This window comes from Phyllostomus hastatus, unplaced genomic scaffold (assembly GCF_019186645.2).
Source record: "Phyllostomus hastatus isolate PE091 unplaced genomic scaffold, TTU_PhHast_1.1 phas_scaffold_78, whole genome shotgun sequence".
Lineage (NCBI taxonomy): Eukaryota > Metazoa > Chordata > Mammalia > Chiroptera > Phyllostomidae > Phyllostomus > Phyllostomus hastatus.
In genome coordinates this window covers 6,996,949-7,017,455 of record NW_025334041.1, presented here as the reverse complement: position 1 = coordinate 7,017,455, position 20,507 = coordinate 6,996,949, and the positions used below count along the sequence as shown (strand labels likewise).

The window sequence follows — 20,507 nt, the reverse complement described above, 5'->3', positions numbered from 1 at the left end:
ACCTCAACAGAAACGTCAGGCTGATGAACCCTCGGGGCAGCCTCAGGACGACGACGACGAAGACGCTGCACGCTCCGGGGCCTTGCCGACCCACTCAAGACTGATCCGCTGGGACGCCTTCTGCTGCCTGGTCAACCAGATGACCCCAAGGTGGCAGCTGGGTCGCCCCTGGGGCTGGAGCAGTCTTGGGTGTGACTTGGCACTTTACCTCGGCATTCCTCCCCCAGCTCCACCAATCCCAGCTCACCGCCATTCCCTTCCTTAAACCCTTCTTGGCACCTGCTGAACAGCGTGAGCATTCTGTACTAACCTCAGACCCGCATCTTCATAATGTGGGTGATTCACCACGGGCCGAAGTGCGGAGAGTTTCACACTCGCCATGGTGGGCATGGCCCCCGCAAACACTGCGTCTGCGGAGCAGGAAGCGAGGGTCAGCGAGAACCGGGAGGGAGTCGGGGCGGGCACAGGGCCGGGCAACTCCCGAGCCCGGGTGAGCGTTTTCTTCGGGCGACAGTCTCATCCCACTGCTGAGAGTTTGTGTGTGTGTGTGTGTGTGCATGTGTGTAACATCGTGGGGATCTTTCCTGATTCTAGGCAAGTATGAAACGAACCAATTTTTATAACACTAAAAAACCCTGTAGATGATTTAACAGTCATTCCATACTCAAATGACAACACCTCCCTTCTTAAATGTGAACAAAGATTAAAGATTCCATGAGTTCGCTTCAAGGAGGAATTTGAAGGGCTAAGAGTAAAAATTCATTAGGAAAATAAGCATTAAAATTATTTTAAACTGTGGCATGTAAAACTTTGAAAAAATCAGAATTTATGGAAAATAGCAAAACTAATTAGGAAGAAGCTGTGCACAGCATTTCCTTTGCAAACCATGGAAGTAAATAACAATGGCATTTCTCCCTCTTTCTGGAGACTCTGGAAGCAGCACTGATCAGAAAGACTGTTGGCAGTTACTCGGGTTTAGGATTTAACAGTGGTATGCAAAACTCGGGAAAAACACTCCTAAAAATAATATTTTTTTTACCTGGTTTAGTACTATATTTGATCCACTCTATAAGTTCTTCTTGTGGCAAATTGCTGAATTCTCCTACAATATTCCATTGGGTTTGTAGGTTTGCTGAACCTTGTATCGACATCGCTGCTAACAGAGCAAAAACAACAGCACCAGGATGTACTTTGCAAAAGAGCCATCCAAACAGCTGAAACCAAGTCAGAAACACATTGGTGATTGTTAGTAGAAAGCAACAAGTATCCAAAAAGCAACGGTTCTTCCCAGAGGACAAAGCAGCCTCTGCTAGAGTCCTGGATAAGCCTTAATCACCCTAGGGAAAGTTCCAGAAGCAATGACCCTAGCAATCAAAAGACCCCACCACCAGCCCTGCACGAGTGGGCCACGGTTTAAACCGCGTTCAAGTCGAGCTCTTCTCTCAACTCGCTCTCTCTATTCCCAGAGCCAGGCAAGGCCGGGCTCACTGCAAAATGACAATGTGGGGCCCTTGTTGGAAGATTACTAAAAAGACCCAAACGGCAACAACAGAGCACAAAGCCAGGTGCGGGTGCTTCTCCGTGTGGGCGCCCTGCATGCTGGCCTCCAGCGCTGCGAGGCCAGCCCGGCATCTGTGGTCATCGCTCACACTGCTGGTGGGACTGAAGGGACAAGCGTCCAAGCAGCCTCCCTTCCTGTCCCGGCCTGGAGGAGCCAGGCACTGCGGCCTCACCCTCCCTCAGCCTCTCCAGCTTGACCACAAGCCGCCTGGGAACCTTGGGGCTGGCTACTCTTTTCCATATGCAAATAGTCCCCTCTCAACAACAACACTCTGTCTCTATTGTTCTCTCCTGAGGACTACTTCCTGAGGACACACACAGACACTTCTCCTTTTGGACTTCTGCACCCACCACTGCACCCTCATCCCCAGCTGGCGGTTCGGATGATTAGTAACTAATGCTAATTTGGCCATGGTGCCTTCTGTCCCTGACTGATGAAAAGGTGAGCCCGTGGAGGGTGGAAGTCCTACGCCTGTGACTGCAGAGCCAGGAGGCAGGTACCTGGGGAGAGTTGGCAGCGAGCAGCCATGTGGCTGCAGCTCCGTTTGAGGGTAAAGCCTCGACACTGAGCAAACTGTGCATTTGTATGCACACGTACACTCAATGAAAAGAATTAAAGCTTAATACTGAAAGCCCATATAATTTGAAAGTACTTATAACTTGAACTCAATTGTTGGAATTCTTTGTGAGATGAATGTCAAAACAAAAAATTATTTCTACAATTAGTCTCCGCTTTCCATCAACATCTGCAGTAATCACTCGCGAATTCACGAGGCTGATGGTCTGTTGTTAGGCAGGGACTGTTTCAGAAGTTAGAAGAATAGAAAATGATCAGCTCTCAGGGGGTTTTGTGGGCTTTTCAAAAACATCGCTCAGGAACGATTAGCACAGACCCAGAAAGGACTTTGCTGGCAATCATCTAAAGAGCCCCAGGGACTCCAACACGCTTCCGGGCCCCTGAGCACCGAGGCTGCGACCGCGCCCAGCAGCCACAAGGCCCGCGCAGCCGCCGCCGCCTCACCTGCCTCGAGCAGACCAGCGACGCCATCACGCACATGTGCGGCGTCAGGAAGAGCTTCAGCCGCATGATGAGGACGCCCAGCGCCGTGTACGCCACCAGCTGCAAGGCGTGATAGACCAGCTGAAAGAGAAGGGAGACCGCTCTGACGCCTGCTGTCCGTGAAGTTCAAGACTATACCGTTAAAATGGCGGATATACAGAAAAGGGCACTTTTCCTTAGTAACAACACTTTAATTTCAGGTATAAACAAGTCTTGAAATCCACTTTCCAGCGTCTCCACTTGAGTAGAGAGCTAAGCTTGTACAATTGCTAAGGCCAGTGGGTCTGCAGCCCTGCTCAGGACCACGCCTGCAGTCGGGGAGCCCCCACTTCTGCACCCCCTGGGTGCGCCCACCGGCACAGAGGGGACACGGGAACCACAAGTGACTGCTGTCAGTTCCAGACCCCAGAGTCCCGCCCCGCCTTGGAACAGCCACCGGAACCCGGCTGAAATACACGGCACAGTATCGTCCACTACGGTCAGCGTGCTTCTGCGGAGAGAGCAGGCCTCAGAAGGCCTCATCAGAAGGAAAAATAGTAACCTGTGTAACTAAGTATGGTGACAGATGTTAACTAGACTAATTGTGCTCATCACTTCACAGTGCACACACATCCGAATCATTGTGTTGTATACATGAAACTACATATAATATAACGTGATATGTCAATCATACTTCAATTTGAACAGAGAAAGAAAAAATAAAAAAACCACCCGGCCAAATCCCTGGAGATGGGAGGAGCTCACATCCCTGGAGCCCTAGGCTGGGGAGCGGAGAGGAAAGTGTCTCCAGTCACTCAAAGGACACCCCCTGGTGTCCCTGGGGGTTCCAGCCACAACCTGCTAGGGCCGCGAGGACGGTCTCAGGGACTGGAGGACAGATGTGTCTGTGACATCCTCCCACGAGCACACGCAGGCCGACTGGGGAGATGATCAGTGCCAGTCACTAACAAGCACAGAGGCCAGAACTAGGAAGGAAAGTCCCGACACACACGTGAACACTAGAATGCGGTGCATGTTAGTAACACTGGGTCTTTACCTCTCCGTGGTCGAACTGGTGTTTCCTGAAATGGAAAAGAAATACAAAGTAACTGTGGAGGCACTTACTTCCGTTATCTGCATTTGTATCTTACAAACATGAGGTCTGACAACTTGTGTAAGATTCCCGCAGGGCACATGTATGTAAATCAAAGTAACTACAAAAGCTACAAACCGAAACCCAGGCTACACTTTTTTGAGTTTTCGGGGGGAACACGACGACGCTGCAGGTCTGCAGATCTGGCTGCACGCTGCGGCGTGTCAGCCACCTCCTGGTGACCCCCGGGCAGGGGACACGGAGGAGGACCTCCGAGCCCCCCCATGAACAGGAAGGCACAGCGGAGAGGTTTCTCTGCGGCGTCTCTGGAACACACAAACAGCCTCTAAATCCCTCCTTCCACTCTGCTGGACAGTCTCAACTTCCCGAGCAGACGTGTGCTCAGAGCCCGCCCCGCCCCCACTCTGTGCCGGGCCCCACGGGTTCGCATCACAGCGGGGTGCCCTCCGATCTTTCACACGTCACCCACGGTCTTCCCACGCTGGTCCCCACTGCTCATCTCTGAGGCTCCGAGAGGCCTCGCCAACCCCGCCCCCCGCCAGCAGCAAGTTTCCTTCCAGCCTCCAAGAGGTGCCCGACTCCGGTGGTCAGCGCCCCTCCTCCATCCATTCCCCTCCCCCTCCCTGGTTCGCCTCCTCTCAGAGAACACTTCCACTGGTTTCCCTGACCACCCACCATCTGACTCTCCCCAGTAAGACGCAGCCTTCGGGGCCCCAGGGCTAAAACCTGCCCGACTCAGGCCCATGATGCACCTACGGCGCTGGGCACACAGCAGGAACAGGAGGGAGGGCGCCTCTGCCCTCGCACGGACGTCGACGGGGAGGACGAGCAAACAAAGAGGCTCCTGGACCCCACATCTGGTCACGAAACCGTCTCCCACTGTCCCCTTCCCTTTGCGCACGGCACATGACTCCGGCACTCAGGCAAAATGAAATGTCACCGCACCTGTCTCCAGCCAAGAAAGCCCCGGCCCTCCCTGCAGGGAGGCCCCATCAAGCTCCGTGGTGGTTCACAGTTACTGCCACCGCTGAGTCGCGCTGAAGGGAGCTCCGTTTCCAAGAACAGTCCCACCTTCCTCCCCGAGCTGCAGATCACAGCTGCAACTCCGTGCAACTCTGCAGTCGGTGCGAGCCTGCCGGCTCTTCAGCAACAGTGTCAGCCCGGGGAAGGGGCAGCTCGGCGTGACGTCCAGGGTCACGTCCAAGGTCACGTCCTTTCCCCGGCCCCCAAAGGCTCCTCGTACCAGCGAGGGCACGGCTGCAGCGCACTGCCCGTAAATGACACCGAGGACGGTCTCGGGGGCACGTGCAGCGGTCTACCGCTCGTCGGCACAAGTTTGTAGGTGAGAGAACGCTATGTAAGCCGTGTGTGTTCAAGTTATAAAAGGAAATACGACACTTTCACCGATCATTCTCTAGACCCCACAAAGTCCGACAGAAGCCGGGAAGCAGAACTGAAACTTCCTCTCCCCCACCTCCAATCCCACGCCCTTCCTCATTACAGGTCTCCTCCTTCCAGGTCCTTCCCACGCACCAGGAAACGCACCATCTTCCTCCTTCAGCGAAAGCGCACTCCAGATTAACGGGAGGAATCAACGGTGCCGACGGAAACACCCCCACGCGGAAGGCCCACACCCCAGAGACAAGGGCCTGCTCAGGGATGAAGATGGTCAGGGAAGGCTTCCTGAGGGAGGGGACATTCGGGCAAGGATTGGAGGAGGCAGCCGTGCAAGAGCCAGGCTGCAGGCCAGGCGGGGCACAGCCCCGGGGCTGGGGCTAGGACTCCCGTGGAACTGCAGAGGCAGGAAACTCCCGCTGTGTGTGGGCCGGGGGCTCGGGGGGCGGGCAGCAGTGCAGCAGGAACGGGAAAGAAGGGTTTGATTTCCGCTCAGTGGCTGTTTCTGTCCTTCACTCATTGTCCTAACAGGGTTTTAGTATTAACAGAAGCTCTTTATATGGGACGATCATTAGCCCGTTTTCATAGAATACAAACATTTTCCCCGATTTGTATTTTTCTTTGAACAGTACGTACAGTGTCTTACCAAACCAAAGTATGAATCTGGTCAACCTTGTCATTTTTCCTTCTAGCTAACAGGTTTTCTGTCGTACTTAACAAGGCCTCTCTAACCCTAAGATTATAAAAATAATCTCGGGCAATTTTGAGGGTTCCTTTTTCCCTGTATTTAGATCTGCGCTCCATCTGGAATTTACATCGCCTGAAAAGGGAGGGGTGGGCCCGGTTTCACAGGCCCTGCGCCTGTGACTCTGCCACCACCAGGGCCTTCCCTCTCCCTGCGGAGCTGAGGCCCGGCGCGGTCCTGCGGAGGCAGGTGGTGCGCGTGCACGGCCGCTGCGTACGGGGCCGCCCGGGGCCTGCGGCGTGACCGGGGGATGTGCCGAGCTCGGCGTGGGTGGGAAGTGAGAGCGGCACAGACGGGGACGCCGACGGTGGAAAACGCCGACTGGCAAAGGTCGAGCGGACAGCGCGCCACCGTGCGCTGAACGCACTCTGAACGTCTGCTTTGTCACAGATGGAGGGAGTAGCAAAATGTTAACACTTACCTTGCATGTGTCTGCTGCTTCACTAAGACACCCCACATGTCACTAACAATCTGCAAACAGAGTTTTTAGAACACTTTAGAACAGCTGTTTTGGGAAAAGCAGAATTTCAATTAAAGTGTCTTCTAAACTTTCAAACTTCTACTTAAGTGTAAGTACAGAGACAAGACATGGCTCAGAAAGCAATGACGACGACAACACGATCTTACACGTGAACAGAACTCGCGCAAACCTAACACCCAACGACCCTGTTCAGGCGCAGTCGCCGCCCGTCCTTGGTCAGTGAGCGACAGGCTCCGAGGGAGTCAACGACCCCCACCCAGGAAGGCGGCGAAGCCCCGCTGGGTCTGTGAACCCGGCCTTCAGCCCCCGGTCCACACCCGGAGATTCCCACCACCCAGGGCGTGCGCCAGGCCTGCCCTTAACCGCGGCCCCACAGGACCGGGGGGACCGTGGTCACAGACGGAGAAGCACGACCGTGAGTCACTGAGTTCCCCTGGTTAGCAGTGACCGGGAGGCCACCTGATCCGAGAGCCCCTCCCCGGTGCGATGTCCTCCGCCTGCTGACGGGTGTGAGTCCAGCTCCTGGAAGAAGCCCCCGCCCGGCCACTGCCTGACCCTGTGACACCTTCCGGATCAGGCCGGATCGATGCCGGTCAAAGGTCTTACTGCCAGGAACTGGCCCGAGTTCTCAGGAGCCAAAATGAATGAACCTTATTTCTACGCGGCAGGCTTTTAGCTGTGTGAAAACAATGATCCTCTTTCCGTTCAAATGTTTCTTCTTCAGTCAGACACCCCACCTCTTGAACCCGATCTGATGGTCTTTGTCACCGAGCCACCCAGACGGCTGTCTTGTAACGCATCTGGATCGCCCACATGCCGTGTTTTTTATTTCTTGCCGGGTGCAGACCCACACGAGGTGTGCCCAAGTGCCAAGGACCCAGAGCGCCTGGCACGGGGCGGAAACTGATGAACCCAAGTGGATGTGAGGGGCACGAGACCCCACAGCTCGAGGCTACACGCTGCCCGTGAGCAGGGAGGGTTCTCAGTCAGTGGACACGTCATGAGGCCGCTGACCACCCCTTGATCTTCCCACTCTGCACCTGTCAGAACAGGGGTAACGGTGTCTATGCACCTCACGGGGCTGTCGACCAACCAACTGAAACGGCACATGTGAAATGACTTTCGGAAGCACAAATTACCAACTGAACAATAATTACAGTAGTGAACAGTCTACAAGTATACGGCACTGCCTAAAACAGAAATCCTGGCTACAAACCAGAAAACTCTCAGGGTCTGTTATCTGCTTTTCTATTACAGATTTATCTCAGCTCATTCTCTCAAACTACCTACAGCTAAGCTCACCAGTTCTTAAAGGACAAAGGAGAGATCATCACACCCCTCTTCGGTAAAGACAGCAGCTTCCCCGCCCAGGTCTCCGTCTGGGCTTCGGGTTTCATCATCGTCAAAGCCAGGCCGGCAGTCTACGCATTTTACTGAGTTCACAAGACACAGATAACATCCTCCTTGTCTGTTTTGATTGATGATAACTTGGACCCAGGAGTTAGCGAACACCACACACACGACTCGGAAAGGCCCCCATTCAAGAGTTCAGGGGAACGTACAGGCAAGTTAAAAGCAAACCGGTGATAACTCGGAGGCAAGAACAACTGCGTCTGGGCCCACAGGGCCCCTCTGACCCTGACTCTCAAACACAGGCCGGTCACGGCAGCAGGCCAGCCTCCCCCCTCCCCACAGCTGTGCTACGTGGGCAGACGGCAGAGCCTTTTTAAGGCGTGTCCGTGCCCGTCAGAGGCCAGAGCAGGTTTCCACGCACCCACACAGGGTGCTGTCGGGTGCACACGGAGCCCCGCGCGCTGACGGCTGCGCAGACGCGGGAAAACGTGTTTTTGCAGGGAAAAGCTCCTCTCTCGGGAGACACATACCTTTCTGACGATGGTGATGAACACGACGAGAACAACTGGAAGCAGCAAAGTCTTCGTGTACCGCAGGGGGGTCTGCAAGGAGACCTTTGTCAGAGGAGTGCCGTTCTGAACAGACAACACTTCACCCCGAGTAATGAACCCAGAGAATCGCACCAGGAGCTCCACTCAGCGAGGGCCCACCCCGACCCCAGACTCCCATCAGAAGAGTGGAAGTGCCCTTCCACAGGAACAAACGTACCCAGAACGTCGAGCTGAAAACACTCACACACACAGTCCCCAAACACATGTAAGCGTGAAATGCGACTAGAGATTACGGTTCGCCTCCTGGCAACTGCTTCCGTACCTAGGGGCTCACCTCCCTACTCCCTACGTCAGCAGACTCCCGGGAAAGGCTGGAGCTTTCCCTGCAGACCCTGGGGGGGCCGAACGTCTTGGCCACGGCCCCTCGGCACACACGCAGTGACCAGTGTTTGCACAAGGAATAACTCTTCAGCATTCTCTTTAGTAACAGTTCAACAAAACTACACTAACCAAAACCGTACACGGCAAAGCCCTGTACAGTGCAATCCTACACACCTCGCGATGATGAGGTCACGGTCTTAAGCAATCTGAACTTGGAACTTCTCCACTGCAGCTGATTTGCTTGCCACCGCTTCCCCCGACAAAACAATCCCTTATCACTGAGTCAAATAACATGCACTTTCCCTGACATGTTCATAAAAAGAAACCTAGTTTCAACTATATTAAAATACTGGTACATTTTAATTGTACAAAATACAGAGTAAGTAGAATTTTATGATTTTCCCTCTCAACAGTCCAATTTCTCTCATTTATTAGTCTGTACTAGATGGGTAATTTATTACACAAAAATGCATACTTCATGAGTTAGAAGTCCTACTAAGAGAATTTAAATGTTCTTATCTTACTATTTACCTTTACAAACATTTTCATAGTATGCTATTTTTATATATATATATTTATTTTGTAAATTTTTAATTATGTCTCAACCTAAGCAAAAATCATAACTGAAACTATCTTAATATTTTAAAAATTAGGTATTTTCTAATAACTAATAAATACAACAAAAGTTGTAAGATGTGTGTTTACCTTAAAAAGGTAATAAATATATCATAATTGTGTTAGCATTTAACAAAATTTAACAAAGTGTTAAAAAAAATTTAATGTTATATTCCAAAAGCTTAAAAGGTATTTAAAAATATTTCTCTGTCAAGGAAAATCAGATTAGCACCAGACTTTGACAGAAATGCTCCTGAGCAGAAGACAATGTACTAACTTATTCAAGAAACTCAGGACAAGATACAGACCGCAGACCTGCATCTCGCCAACAGCGCCACAGAGAAAACACCGATGAAACCCTTTGAACATGCCAACACTCAGGACTCTGCTCCCAGGACCCCTTCCCGAGGGGTCCAAGACGAGGCAGGAGGGGCTTCCCGGAGGCCTTCACCCCACTGGCCGACCCAGCTGCAGCAGCGACGGGGACACAGAGGCGGCAGAACGAACAGTGCGCGCAGTGAGTGACGCGTTCTCGCCATGAAGACAGTGGGGCGCACTGCTGCCCACTGCTCTGCGCCCCGGGACTCGGGCTGACCCAGCCGGAGTCGGAGGGGGAAATGAAAGTGGCAACAGAGCACTGCTGGCCAGTTTAACGCACAGCACAGAATTCGGAAGAACCGCGTCTCACAGACAATAAAACATCACAGTGCACGAGGCCACAGCGTGGGGTACAAAGACCCACGTGTCCTGCTGTGGAACCAAACCAGCGCCCAGAGAGCTGCGGCATCACATTTCCCAGAGACACCGGAACAGCCAAGGACCTTCCCTTGCACCTCGCTCAATCTGCGCCGGCCCGGCCTGCGGGCAGCACCCCACCAGAAACGCGGGGCTCAGACGCGAAGGGTGGGAGTCCCAGCTCGAGAACAGTCGGTGGCACCGCAGGCCTGTCTCCCAACCCACCGAGCTGCGCTGAACACGGCTTCCTTCTAGACGTCTGAATGCAGTTTTCAAAGAAAAATGCTGCTGGAACGAGCAACTCGCACTCGGCCTTATTTCAGGGCAGTGAGGCCATCAGACACAGCGCTGCCAAGTGAGTGGGGACGTAAGAGCCTGCGCTTCACCGAACTAACGCCGCGCCCACGGAGAGGCCGCCTGAGATGCCTCTGTGCTCGCTCGTCCAACAACCCGCTGGTCGGAACGCGCGCTTCTCAATTCCTCAGGTGAGGAAGGACCACGCAGACCCGGGAGCAGTGCCAACGGGAACAGGAAGAGCTTCCCCTCGGCCACCACATGTGTCTCCTCCTTCAGACCGAGGTGACAGCACAGAGGACAGAGTCTGAACAGCGGGGACAGCCTTTCGGACAAGTGAATGGACCAAAACCTAAGGGGAAAACCGGAAACCGTACCTACCTCCTTTTCCATGAAGTCAAACTCTGCTGCACAAGTATACAACAAGGTATCAAAGTCCTTGTAACTGAAGAATTTTGACGTTAGTAAGTTGCCAATGTGAGCCTAGTAAGGAATAAAACGAGGTACCCTTAGATTATGCCGTAGAGTATAGTAATGCATTTTAATCGTAACAGTACCCAAAAATAGCCCTCACTACATTACAGAGCTCTCTGTTCCCACCCAGCGAGCTTCCGCTAAGCAGGAAGGCGCCGCACCCTCCAACTCCACAGCTCTCTCTCTTCTGCTGACAAATGAGGGCGCCAACACCACCCTGCTGCCAAGGTGGGTCATCGACAAACCCAAGTCTTTTCTCCTCGTCTCGTCCCTGCTCAGCGTGCCCGCCCTGGGGCAACACACTGGCGTCTCCTCTGCGGGAGCCCACCGGGACGGGTGGGCCTGGTGGCACAGGCCCTCCCGTCACTCACAAAAGGACCAAGTGTGACAGAGAAAGGAGACACTAATTCAGGTTTCTGGAAAGGGGACTGAAGACCCTTTGCAAGCAGCAGCACATGCACAGGCCTGGGGAGGGCACACACTTCCCACCGCCAGCCGAACCCTGGGTCACCTCGACATGTCACCAGGTGCGCGCGCTCACACCAGTCATCTGCTCCCCACAGAAAGCCACGTGAGGAACACAGACTATTTTCATTCACAAATGAGACATTTGCCAAACTTTCCATTCATTGTTGTCTAAAAAGGCAAGGACCGAAGACGGGCCAGGGGTGGGGCAGAATTACACCTAAAACAAACCATAACTAGAATCCCAGACGGCATCCGGATGATGGGGGTGGAGCGGGGGGACCGGGGACCGAGGTGAGGGTAGGGACTGAGGGGGGGTAGGGACGTGCTGAGGAATTTCAAAGCTCCTGCTGGAGAACAAAATGTGTGCTAATAAATGTAAGGAATCAACAGGGAGAACAGGTAGAGCCTAAAACAGCGCGAGAAAACTACCTGTCCAATGAAAAGGAGGAAAAAGTCTAAACGCAAGTAAAATGGAAACAGATAAAAAAACAGATAGACTTCATCTTGGAATTTGGGTTAAATAGGGGCATTTTAATATCACAAGTAATTTGTAGCTTGTTTGATCCTTTTCAGGTCCTTCAAGCCTAAGCAAAAATGCACTCACGTCATCTGTGATGCCGAAGAGTTTAGATGTCAAATACTTGAGAATGACAGTTCCAAATAACCAACAACACCCTTGGATAACCTGCAAGAGAAAAACGTAACGAAACAAAATAAACGGGTGCCCCTGCAGCCGTGTCACAGACACGGTCTGGGAGGGAAACGAATGCTGTAGTCGCACATCAAACAAGTCTCTCCACGTGCAAGAGAAAATGCTAAAAAAAAAAAAGGACTGCACCTTAAATTAAAATGTTACTCTAAAATCAAGGAGCTATCACTAAAATTAAAAATAAAAATGTACAATCCTATTATAAAAATTCATACACTTTATAGAAGACTTGCACAGCAACTACAGTTCAAGTCCCTTCTACCAACACTTTCTTGCACACGTACAACTCCTTAGCAAAAACATGGGTGATTAATAAAATTGAAACTCTTTACCTATCAAATATTAATCTTAACTTGCGTCGTGGAAAGGGCAATTTGCTACATTAAAATTGAGCTCTAATATGTCATAAAACTGTTAGATCCCCTGCACTGCACAGATCGTTCCCTTAAAAGTGAAACATAAAACCAACGCCACATTTTACAGAAGAAAAACGTAAGCGTTCAAATAGATTGATTCTTACCCATAAACTAAGTTCAGATACATTTATTTTCAGGAAATGTGGTTTCATTGCCAGTACGCCCTGCATGGAGAAAATAACACAGCATACCGTTAATACTTATAATGTAAGTGCCATAAAGTACTTCTAAATAGTAAGACTCTCGAGAACCTGAAATTCAGCACACTGTCGACCTTCCACACGGCACTGCCACTAGCTCACTGACTTCGAGGACAAGCCCTATTTTAACCAAAGTGGATCAGGTGAGTTAATGACTTCGTTTAGCAGAAAACGGATTCACACATTAATTTTTATGAGTGCCTTTTGTGTCTCTGATTTACCTAAGAATCATGAAGTATAAAATGAACTCAGAGTTTTAGACCAATGTCTTACAGTAACAAGATTTTTCTTAAGGTAAATATTATTAACTCTTAGGATAAACTACAAATAAGTTTTTAATGGATCAACTAAATACTTCTTTATCAATACTCATGTCTTTCCAAGTACATAATAGATTCTCAAATATCATACCTATTGGCATCTAAATCTACTTCAAACTTGGCAAATACAGTCAGAGATCAAAATGTAAATATATGAACCCAAATGAAATCTTTTCAGAAGTTTCTGAATATCTAGAAACACAGACGTGTTAAAATTAATGTCTCAAAGTGATAACTCTCAACAAAAATAGGCAAATGTTTGTTGATGTTTACACATGCAAAAACACGCTATATTCTGTAACTGCTGGCACTGTTTAGTTTTAGACAACAAACTATGTGAGACATACATAAATATGCGTAATTTATCCCTGTGACACACCTCAGTGTGAAGCACTTAGTAGGAAACCTGACACACTGTAGGTGCTCAACTCAACAAATTTCCTGTGAAATGTGCTCAGATTAGCTTCTACTGATGTACGATCTTCTGCTCTATGGCTTCCCTGGACACACAAGTCCCAAGGGTCGGGTACTTGAACCTGAGTAACAGCAGGCCTTGCTCGTGTACACGTGTAAAATAGAGACTTGAATACATTTTCACGTTTCCTGATTACAAACATAATTCACCAACTGTAAAAACTATCATTCTCCTCAAAACACAGCCACTCAGTTCATGATTTTTTTTGTCACTGTTGAAAACACAGCATTGCCACATGCTAATCGCCACCTTTTGTGACGAAGTATACTTGCGTGGCACAGCCTGAAAAGGGTGGTGCTATAGACTGAAAAGCAGCCTATCTTTGAGAAATGAGATCTAAGACAAATGTTACTTGTAAAATGAGACAAGGAAATAGGAGGTTCCAAACTTGCTAATGGGCGTTAGAAATCCCGAAAGCCAAAGTGACCTGAGTAGCTTAAATGACTAGTCAAGAAACAGAGTACATTTCCATTAAGACACTACAACAGGCTTTTGTCTCCCAGAAACCAGCCTCTACTAAGTATAGGAATAATTTCTTTCTTCAGAGAGTTATGAAATATTGTAATGGTGACGCCTATTGATTTTAAAAAAAGGCATAGCTCCTTCGGGAAGTCCTTAAATTCAGGAAAATGGGTAGTTGAGAAAGTCATCCCACCAAAGTAGCGAAGGAGTCAGGTGGCCTTTCCCGGTTTGCTCTAATTCTGTGCCAGGGGCTCCTGACCGCCTCAGCCCGCAGTGACTCAGCAAACTACAGCTGAATCACCACCTGGTTTAAACTATCTGAATGTTTCACACAAATAAACACGAGGGAAGACCCTAAAAGCAAAAGCCTCAGGCCCCGGGATCCAGGGGCATGAGGTGGAGACACTGCTGGGAGATGCCACGGGGAGGAAAGGGGACCAGGAGGGAGCAGGAATCGGGCAAAAACTGAAGAGGAGAGGACGAAAGGAAAAAGGAGCAGGCACAGAAACCTCTCTAAAATTAACCCTGGGGCCTAAACTTAGGAGGCAGAAAAGAGGAGGAGGGAGGAAGGACGGCTCGGACAGTGAGACAAGGAGCTGTGCTCTCCGACGTGACCCTCCAACGTGACCCTCCGTCGTGCTCCTTCGCCGCTCTGGGAGCGAGCACTCGAACACTGGACCACGGGCAGACGCACGCAGCAGGACCCTGAGCTGCTGCTGCTCACAGAAAACCCCTCACAGATCCCGAGCCAGTGATGACCAAACTGATAAGCCATTCATTTCAAACACAGCCATGTACTTAGAAAACACTTACCCAAATAATCACCAAAGAGGAAGCATAATAAGAAGTTAATAACATTGAGTTTCCAAACATCAAAACAAAACAAAGTGCAAGAGAAATCTGGAAAAATCCAAGAAAAATACAATTAATGCACATAAAACAAAAAAATAATTGCACATGCCCATGATAAACAAAATTCAAACTGTTCAAAAGGGAACATATATATAAAAAAAAAACAGCCCAAACCCTTCCCCACACTTCAACACCCAGGATCACCAGAACTGACACTTTCTGTGCGTCCTTCCAGGCCTTTACATGTACAGATTCAAGTTTATATTTTTTAAAGAACACGCAAATGGAAACTTAACCCATAAGCTATGCTATTTCTTGCTTTTACTCTTAATTTCTTTCAGAGAGCGCCCCTATCAATGCCGACCCACCCCACTTAAACGTAACCAGTCCTCTGACTGCTGCTGCACGCTTCCAGCTTTCCAGCATTGCTCTGTTGTTACTTCGTATTTCTCTACGCAAGCCTTGTTGTGACACACATCCCTTCTGTGCGCATCTTACACACATGCCAATACAGTGAGGGGTCAATTACTAGAAGCGAAACTGATGGATTCAAGGTACACGTTAAAATCTGAAAAGATAAACAGCCATGCAAAATACCGCATCAATCTACTCTCCCACCAACAGGGCACGGAAGTTCCTGTGAATACACGTTCCTGCGTGATTATCATCCTTTGAAATATCTGCCGATACCATATAAGAAAAATGTTGCCTCATTGTTTTGCTTTTAATAACGAGACACAGCATGTTTTCCTCTATTTGCTGCTCCCGTTGTTACTGTGCTGTGAGTGTGTATGTGTGAGCTGTCTCATCCTACTGACTATTCCTCGACGAGGTTTTGGTTGTTTCCCTTAAGAGCTCTCTTTACAGAACGTTAAGTCATTACCAAGCAAGCGTAGATATTTTTATACACGTGGACACTGAAAATGTGGTGTTTGTGTGCACACACGTAAGAACATACAGGGGCAGGCGAGCGTAGGTTTACAGTTGAGTACGTGAAACACAGCTCATCCTTGTATTATTAAATATGGTATTATTTGTATTACAGTTGTAAACCTACTTTTGCCCACCCCGTAGTGTATATGAGTATAGATCAATACACGAATACCTATGTGACTATACATGATACTATCCAGCCATAAAAAGAAGGAAACCCTGCCGTCTGCGCCGACATGAGCGGGCCTCGAGAACGCCAGGCTGAGTGGGAACAACCACGCGGGAGGAGACAGATGCGGCGTGACTCCACTTCCAGGAAGTGCCTGGGGTGTCAGAATCGCAGACACAGAAAGCAGAATCCGGGGGCGGTTTCTAGGTGCTGGGGGGAGGAAGTGAAACAGGGACTGTGGTTTGATGGCTACAGAGTTTCAGTTTTGCAAGATGAAGAGTTCTAGAGTGTGGGTGCACTTAACATCATGGATATGTATACTTAAAAGAATTAAGATGGTAAATTCTATGCTATGTAGTTTACCACAGTAAAAAAAAATGAGGAAAATCCCGTTTGGAGGTAAGTCTATTTTCCCCCTTTATGCAACGCAGGAATCTGTGCGGGGACGATGGACGAAGATGCTCCATGTTTGGTAAGTCACACCATCAGGCATGACCCCAACCCGAGAGCGGCTGGACCGACCACCAGGTAAACCTGTGCGCCGTGAGTGCTTCCCTACCTCCGAGTGCACGTCCTCACCCCAGCTGCCCAGGTGGTTATGGGGCAGAATCTAAACCGGGGCACTGAGGTTGTACTAGGATGGTCAAAAGCTGCATTAAACAGTCTGCGGGGATATAAGCCAAGTGTCAAAAAGAATTTACGGTTCAATCCCATTTAGGAACAGGTATTTAAAAATCCTGACAAAGTAACAGCAAAGTGAATCAGTGCTGTATAAAAGTTGTGTTTAGGAGAAAAGTAAGGATTCTTGATGTAGAAAAATCTTATCAATATAATGCATCACTGCAACATATGAATCAGGGGGAAATACATGAGACCACCTAGAAAGACGCAGGAAAGCACTTGGTGAAGTTTAGCTTCCATACACTTCCTTTAAAAAGTGCTCGGAGCGCGATGAAGGTGAGTCAGGAGGACAAAGATGACAGCCTGGAGCTGGCCCAACAGGGAGCAAGGCAAGCATCAATGCAAGCAGTGAAAACAGTGGGTTACCCTGCAGTGAATAAACAGATGCCCTCTCTCTTAGACACAGGAGAACAACTGGTAAAATATATAAAACGGTAATGTTGCAAAAAGGGAAACACAGAGGGCCCACAAACACAACAAAAGATGTTCAGCTTTATTGAGAGTGACAGAAAATACAAATTAAGGCCATTAGGACACCATTTTATACTCATCAGATTGACAAGATAGAAAAGGACATAGAAAAACATGAACTGTTATACATTACTGTCTGAAGCAGTCTAATCACTTTTGAAAAACAATGTAGTATTAAGTCATGAAGTTGAACACGTATGTAATTTACCACCCAGAAATTCTACTGCCACGTAAATGCCCTACGGAAACTCAGTGTACACACCCCAGACAACACAGATAAAAATGCACAGCACTACTCATAAACGAAAAAACAGAGGGAAATACCTAAGTGTCTTTCAGTAAGAAAATGAATAAATTGTGTTTTATTTACACAATGTAAAATATAAAGCAAAGACAATGTCTACACTCCATTAACACAGAAATCTCAGAAACCTGAGTAAAAATGTAAGTCTCATAAAACTATACCAGTTTTACAAACCTTAAAAACAATATTAATATTTAGCAATAAAAATACAGGGTGAGACAAAAGTAGGTTTACAGCTGTGAGTACAAGAAAGAGAGTCTGTTCTGGTGTCATTCTTTACCACTGTACTGTCTGCCACAGGCACAGCTGCAAACCCACTTGGGCCCCGCCCTGCGTGCGTTTGTTTAAGAGCACGAGTCTGGCTAAGTCCTGGGGAAAGGCGGGTGGAGCATGATTTAACAGGTCAGGACAACGGCTGTCCCTGGGGGTGCTGCGAGTTCTTGTTCTCAACTGGAGGGCAGGCTCGTGGCGGTTCATGTCATAACTTTGTTGATAACTTCCCTAGATAGTAATAAATGCCCTTCAATGTGAATCAATTACTAGAGAATAAAAAATAATAATGGTGTATTGTAGTAACATTAAAAGTATAGGAAAAAATCCATCAAAATTATGAAGAACTAATGACAAAAAAAAAGAGAAATGTTTTTAAAGAACAAATACTCATCAAAACTGCCCACCCAGGCTGAGGATATCTGCTCTAGCAGTCTCACTGACCCAGCACGTCCCTCTCCGAGAAACCTACTCAGCAAACCCCAGGTCCCTCCCTTCCAACCTCTGCTCCTCTACGCCCCATCTCAGCAAGAGCAGCCCCGCCCACCCGTCTGCCACCTGGACCTCCCAGCCCTGACACTGGCACCCCGACCTCCCCGGGGAGCCAGGACGTGTTCTCTCCTTCTGTCTAATCCCACACAATCTACCCTGTCGCTGTGGCTGTTACTTATCCTGTCTCCCCTCTTCCTCCACTCTGCTAGAAAGTAATCAACACGTGCGCTGGGCTCTCTGCAGCCCCACTCACTGGCATGTCCCACGTGGCTGGAGAGTCGGCACTCAGTAAATGAACACTCCACATCCTTCTAACAGAAGGCCCTGGACAGTATGTCACTCCATGGTCCCCTTTCATAATTATCTCTCTCACAGATGACATGTTAAGTCAGGCACAACCACCTCACCTCAGGTAAAATGACCCAAATTGAAACTCCTGGGTAGTCTATTTAAAACAAGGTCTGTTAACTGTATCACGGTTTTTGAATGCCACTTGTTTTAGTCACAGAATTGTTATGACTAGTTCCAACCATAAGCAAATCAAATACTGATCAGGAGTTTGTTTTAAGATCAGCTAAAAGGAGAACAAAAAGCAAATTTAAAAACCATTACCATGTGTATATAAATGATCTTCCGTAATTTGCATATATCAATGTATCCCACAACATACACTGTGAATAATGATGCAATCTGAAATTGAAACAGAAGTTGTTAAAAATAAAAAGTACATAGACAAAGGGTAGCTATAAGAATAAAAAAGATTGTTTTTATTGCTGTTTCAAACTAATTTGTATTTATTTTGAAAGGGAGTTCTGTAGTTTCCCTCTTACCCAACAGCTGACCATATCGAATGCAGTCAGCACACTAATGTAGCACGTATCAGCGGGTGTTTCTTTCCCACATGCAGGTCTCTCAATGAACCATCCAAGTGACCTGCTCTGTGAATCATCCAAAACCACACTCACTCTAATGCTGGGGTGACTACTGCCAACACGCACGGGCACACGCAGCCTCGCCCAGGAAACAACAGGAGAATGCAATTTTAACATACGATGATCGGTGCATAACGGGAGAAGGTACACTAAGCTAAAAAATAATTATGTAATGCATGTGTGTATTCACGTATTTTTATAATTAATACAGTGAGAACTTAAAATAACATTAAGTCCTGCCTGTTAGTCACTGTTTACAAGTATCTTCCTTAGTGTTCTCTTTCATTTAGACAAATATTCAAGTGTTAGTTACCCAACTTGCCAAATTTCAAGTGAGGAGGACTTGCACCACAGAGGCAACTTTGAGTCCCTCTGCAGCGCTAAAGAACACCGTGGGCGTGTTCACCGGGCACTCCGGGCACGCCGGGGCTGTTCACGTGAGCTGACTGCCGGACGCGTGCCCCTGAGTGACGCACGAGGTCTTACGTCAAAGGACGCCTCTCTGCCCTTATCCCTGCAGACAGGAATTCAAACTGAACTCCAAGTTCCTCCTACTTTGCCCACAGCCAAACAGTAAAACATACCACGTAAGTTCCATTCCTCAGGTATTTTATCTCCAAGCAAGCTACAAGGAAGCTCCTATCAGCGAGAGCGCCAAGGCTCCCCTTCCCCCAGGGCGGCCCCATCCCCGGGGTCACTGCGCTGCTGGAAATGACTGGTATGGCACCTCAGCAGTAGAGGAGTGTGCACTGTCTGTAAACCTCCCCCCAAGAGAGCACCAGCCCCTCCCCACACTCCAGGACCCCCCAGGGCACTCCCACCGCCCCCCCGCCCAAAGGCAGGCCATGTCCTCTCCCTGGAAACGAGGGGAGTGCTGCTCCCCTTCCACCAAGGGGCTAAGCAACACACAGCAGCCCACAGGGCAGGGTCTTAAGGAGTGACTCTCGGAGACACTTGAAACCAGACACATTTACAATGTCATCACAGGAAAGATGACAAAGGAGTCTAAGAGGTGAGATCGTAGAAAGAACTGAGTACAAAGACAGCCTCTTTTTAAACAGTAACAGCACCAGCAGCTCAGCTGGCTGAGTGGGGCAGAAGCACCAGGTAAGGTGTTAAGAGCCTTACACACTACCTCGTCTGACCCTAACCATGGGCCCCTAAGGTGGGCTCTTAACATCTTATTTCACGACCAGGAAACGGAAACTAAGGCGCGTTAAGCAGTCTGTCCAAGTTGAGAAGCTGGTGAATGCAGTCAGGATGAAATCCAGTCTCACTTCTCTTCTTAAGCTAGAAATTTCAGAGAACGTGAAAAAGCGACTCTTCCACTGCTTTATATGAATATAAACGTGGCCAGCACAATACAGAAGCAGTGCGTGTGTGTGGGGGGGGGGTCCGGGAGAGAGAAACACACAATAGGCCCCACTCTACAAGTGGGCTCTCCCTCGTTCTGGAGACCTCCGTTTGGGCAGAGAGGGCGACGAGAGGGCATGGCAAGAGGACACGTAAGTCACAGGTCAGTAGGGAGCTGCGGAAAGACGAACCGTTTCGCTGTTATCCTGGGCGTGCTTACCCAAGGTAAGAATGTACAGCGTTATTCACGAAAGAAACACATT

General features: G+C 49.0%; 1 protein-coding gene across 3 annotated transcripts in view; it reads right to left on the bottom strand.

Annotated features, from left to right (window-relative positions):
* Nucleotides 1-20,507, bottom strand: part of DPY19L1 (dpy-19 like C-mannosyltransferase 1) — a 66,087-nt gene that overhangs the window by 8,313 nt on the left and 37,267 nt on the right. For 2 of the 3 annotated variants that reach the window (XM_045827941.1, XM_045827940.1), the window contains exons 10-20: nucleotides 18,572-18,649; nucleotides 14,601-14,687; nucleotides 12,435-12,494; nucleotides 11,810-11,890; nucleotides 10,645-10,746; nucleotides 8,218-8,289; nucleotides 6,275-6,324; nucleotides 3,657-3,681; nucleotides 2,582-2,701; nucleotides 1,040-1,214; nucleotides 311-410 (exon numbers count right to left, since the gene is read on the bottom strand). In XM_045827941.1, the coding sequence (XP_045683897.1) occupies nucleotides 311-410; nucleotides 1,040-1,214; nucleotides 2,582-2,701; nucleotides 3,657-3,681; nucleotides 6,275-6,324; nucleotides 8,218-8,289; nucleotides 10,645-10,746; nucleotides 11,810-11,890; nucleotides 12,435-12,494; nucleotides 14,601-14,687; nucleotides 18,572-18,649 (950 nt within the window). The remainder of the gene's footprint in view (nucleotides 1-310; nucleotides 411-1,039; nucleotides 1,215-2,581; nucleotides 2,702-3,656; nucleotides 3,682-6,274; nucleotides 6,325-8,217; nucleotides 8,290-10,644; nucleotides 10,747-11,809; nucleotides 11,891-12,434; nucleotides 12,495-14,600; nucleotides 14,688-18,571; nucleotides 18,650-20,507) is intronic. The other variant, XM_045827942.1, reaches the window with a different exon arrangement.